We start from the raw sequence: 4219 nt of genomic DNA, 5'->3' as shown, positions 1-4219 counted from the left end.
TGTAGGCTGTACAGTAAACCGTCTTTACTTCTTTTGGTTAAAAACAATGGATTTCAATCTGGCATTTCTGTGTGCTTCTCATTCCATATGTACAGTACACTGGCGACGTACACCTAGTAGTATAAACAAATATCGGAAGAGAAAACACACTGAAAAAGTGGCTCCAAAGGCGGCTGTGCAAGTCAGGACATGCACGGTCTACGAGTGTCTCAGTAGAAGCAGACAGTGTGCAGAAAGGCCCGGCCACTCTTCTCCTCAAACTCCTGCAGCAGCTCATCGATCTCGTTCTCCATATCCTCAGTGTGCTGGATCTGGGGAAAGCAAAGCCTTGAGTGACACTCGGGAAGTGTGACACGCCTTCCCTCCCCTGCCCTGTGCTGCATCTCCCTCCTGCAGTGGGGACAGTCTCAGGATAGTGTCCTCAGGGTCATCCCAAAGGCCCCTTCCTGGCAGTCCCTGCTTTGATAATGGGCTCCAGACCTGCACAATGGCCACTGTAGTACCCCCATATTGGGAATGCTAGATTCAAAGGAAGGACTGGACCCCGAGGCTGGGATTCAAGCTCTGCCCTCAGGCATCACAGGTTTATGGAAGCCTCACCAGCCAGCGCCACCCCAACCCTGCGATGAGTGAAGCGAGGGGCATGAAGAGGCAGGCATCTTCCTAGAACTGTCCAGCAAAGGCCGACCATGCCTCGTGATGGAGCAGCCTGTGCCCTGCAACAGGCTAGCGCACATCTGGCCTCTACTCCCAGACACCAACAGTTTCTCCTGGTAGTGAAAACCTACAAGGTGGCCAGGCATTGCCAGCAGGCCTTTAACACTTTGAGGCAGGCTGGCTGCTGACCACACTGCCCTGCATGGCTACACAGTCTCTCAGGCTTTATCAGCCAAACCACAAGCTCAACTGCTAGAACTTGAGCAGGGACTGAAAGTGGAAGCTGGGCTGAATTCAACAGGAATGTGGATCCCCACACCAACTTCCCCATCAGCCTCTACTTGGGAAGCCAGGAGGACTTCAACTCTGGCACTGCCAGCTAAATAAACTAAACAAATTCTCAAGGGTGAAAGGCAGGACAAGGCACATGGCTCCTCCCACAATGTCCCTCCACAGCATCTGAACAGGGTGACCCCTCCACACAGCAGGTGCACAGCCCAGGGTTCTTCAGAGGATAAATATTTACACAAACATCAGGCAAAAGTACACAAAATATCCCTATACTGTGAATGTTTCTCTGGGAGCCCCCAGACCCATCTCTGACAATACCAGGTGAGCTCTGCACCAGAGGAAAAGGTGAACTGTCAGTCATTTCTTCCTGAAGAGAGGCCTATGACCTGGAGATGTCATTCAGCACGTCTACCAACAACAGACGCACTGGAATGGGCTCTCAAGCCAATGTCACTGTTAACCTCCTGGAATGTGCACTTCTTGGTCTTTATTTGAAATTTAGTATTAACCAGGATGTGAAAATAAGTTGCTAGTGATGACAGGTCCCCTCCTCTTGCCCCAACAGCTACTTCCTTGGTAAGGATGCCTGGACCAGGGCTCAGACTCACACACTGGCAGAGCTCGCAGATGAGGAAGGCCCCAAGGGTGGCCTCTTCATGGTTGTCCTGGATGTCCACGTTGACCACATGCACTGGCTGGCAGGTCTCCTGTTCTCTGGAATTCAGATCTGATTCGAAAGAGACACAATATTACTAGGCATTGGGTAACAGATGTGTCCATGTTCAGCTCTCGCTGTGCCTGCCCCTGAACTCTGGACTGTAACTCAAGGACTGAGCATCCAAGCTCCAGAAACTAAGGACAGACCCACAATGCAGGCACAGTGAAGAAGCCTAGGAAAACAGCATACTCCACTCCAAGCCATTCTATGCCACCCACGCTGGCACCAACAGCAGTTTCTATAAAATGGCAGGCCCAATAAATTCGCAACACTGCGCTGAAGGCCACAGGCTCACAACAACATACAGGAATCCGTTCTCTGCTGACTCCTCACAGGCTGTGCTCCAGATGTCCACATGGGTCAGAGGATGAGGGCGGGGTCCTGTACATCACTCACCTTCTACAACCTGGTCATAGACTCTCTCTTCACAAGTGAGGATCAGGTCAAACAGGTCCTTGCAGTTCTGGAACCTTTCAGGCCGGGGCTTGATCCTTTTGTTTCTGTCCAGCATATGCAAAATCCCATTCTGTGTATAGCTGAACATCAGAGTCAAGGAGCTTTGGATAAATGATTGTTCACTAACCTAGATCTGCCTGTAAATAAATGGTCCCCCTGCCTCTTAGGGTTCCAAGTTGGCTCTTGTCAATATCACAGCTCTAGGCCTTAGCATAGGCTGGGTAACCACTGCCCCACGACAAGAAGGTACTGACTTCTTGGGGGTGTCATGATTTCTATGAGACCCAAATCTACCGAACGGCTCCAGGTAGCCGTGGTCATTCTGATCGGGCAGAAAGCAGAGGCATTTCGGGCCTCCTCTCATGATCTATGCATTTGTTCCCTCTCAAAACACAAAGACAACGCTGCCGGGAAACCAAACCAATCCAGCTAAGCTACAGCAGGGAGAAAATCTGGGAAAATCCACAGAATTGCCCCCACCTCCCAGAGACCAGGTTTCTCTGTACAGTCCTGGAACTTGCTCTGTAGACCAGGCTGGCCTCGAACTCAGAGATCCACCTGCCTCTGCCACCACACCCAGATTCCACCAAATTTCTCAAAACTCAGCAGCAGAAATGTCCGGAAGCACCCCACTGGTGATGGTCCAGGAGGGACAAGTCTGGTTCAGCTGAAAGCAGGGAAACTGCCAGTTGAACCCAAAGGGCAATCCAGATGGCACCTCCATGTTCAGGCCCATCAGCCGGGGTAGAAGCCAGGAGTCACTGCATTTGGGGCCTTCGAGGTTGTGCCACCCTATCCCTCAGATAGTTCCTGGAGTGAGCTGCTCTGGACACTTAGAAACAAGCATCTGTTTTAGGGAAACAGAAAGGCTCTCCTATCGTGGGGCCTGGGGACTGACCTCGGGTTACCAGGCTCGAGCACAGGTACCCTTACCCCGAGTCATCTTCCTAACATTTCAACTTATCTAAGCAAGTCCATGGTGCTTTTAAAACTAGTCCCTGCATTCTGGACTGGAAAGGCCGCTTTTAGACCACATTTAGGGGGCCAATCTAAACAGTTTAACTTGAAGACACCTGGCCACGAGCTGCCAGGCAGCCCCACTCCTTGCATCATCAGTTGATCCGCCCTTCCTGCTTCCCTGCTGCCTACAACAAGAGCTGCATCCAAGCTTAGAGCCCTTCAAGGTCCCGGGGTCGGGGGTGGGGTGGGGTGGGGTGGGGAGGGAGCGAGTTTAAGACCAAACCCAGTGGCTAGTACTTCTGGGATAGAGACAGGGAGCAGGGGAGTAGACCTTTTGGGAAGGAATCCAATCAGGATCCAGGTACTTAAATTTAGCACTGACCCCAAGGAAAAGCTGGACAAAGTCACACAGAGACAGCAAAGGATAGTGGGAAACACCACTTTGCATCCCCACTATCAGAGTCAGGCCCCCAAAATGCTCCAAGAACTACAGTCATAGGATGGCCCTGCCTGGGAATGACTTTTAAGTGACCACCCTCAAGTGAAGAGCACTCTGTGTAATGGAGGTTGGGAAACAATCATGCCAGCACCTCACCTGAACTTGACAATTTGGAGGGCAGGGCAGGATTTGAGAAAGAGTTTCTCTGTGTAGTCCTGGCTGTCCAGGAACTTGCTCCGTAGATCAGGCTGGCCTCGAACTCAAGAGATCTGCCTGCCTGCTTCCTGAGTGCTGGGATTAAAGGCAGGTGATACCACCTCCCGGCAAATTGGACACTTCTCACAAACCCCAACAACCATCCAAAAAGTAGCTTAGAGACTAGGCTAGGATACGTAGGTGGACACAGTAGATAGGGCCAGCCTTCTCAGGATCCCCTATCCTTGTTACTGTTTTTGATGACCTCATTGAGCAGCCAGTTAGCTGGAAAACTTCAAGAGTCCCAAGCTTAAGAAAGTCTTGGGCTAACTCTCACTTGGCCAAGCCCTGGGCTAACCCAGCAAAGCTTCCGAGGAGTTGGAGGCACAGTGTTAAGCTGATTGTGCTCTTTGGTTCTAATCAACAGTCACTGGAGTGAGATTCCTGGAAGCTGAGGTTGTGCCGTGGCCCACCATGGATGGACTTAATCTATGTGCAATGAG

The 4219-nt window shown here is 51.3% G+C and overlaps 1 protein-coding gene across 1 annotated transcript in view; it reads right to left on the bottom strand.

The window, feature by feature from the left end:
• Ssu72 (SSU72 homolog, RNA polymerase II CTD phosphatase) overlaps positions 1-4219 on the bottom strand; it is a 32170-nt gene continuing 27951 nt past the window's right edge. Inside the window, exons 3-5 of the mRNA XM_005368681.3 lie at positions 2063-2202; positions 1557-1675; positions 1-311 (exon numbers count right to left, since the gene is read on the bottom strand). Coding sequence (XP_005368738.1) covers positions 210-311; positions 1557-1675; positions 2063-2202 — 361 coding nt within the window. The 3' untranslated portion in view covers positions 1-209. The remainder of the gene's footprint in view (positions 312-1556; positions 1676-2062; positions 2203-4219) is intronic.

Source organism: Microtus ochrogaster, unplaced genomic scaffold (genome assembly GCF_000317375.1).
Source record: "Microtus ochrogaster isolate Prairie Vole_2 unplaced genomic scaffold, MicOch1.0 UNK38, whole genome shotgun sequence".
NCBI classification, from domain to species: Eukaryota; Metazoa; Chordata; class Mammalia; order Rodentia; family Cricetidae; genus Microtus; species Microtus ochrogaster.
The sequence above is the reverse complement of the archived record's forward strand: the minus strand, read 5'-3'. Positions and strand labels throughout refer to the sequence as shown.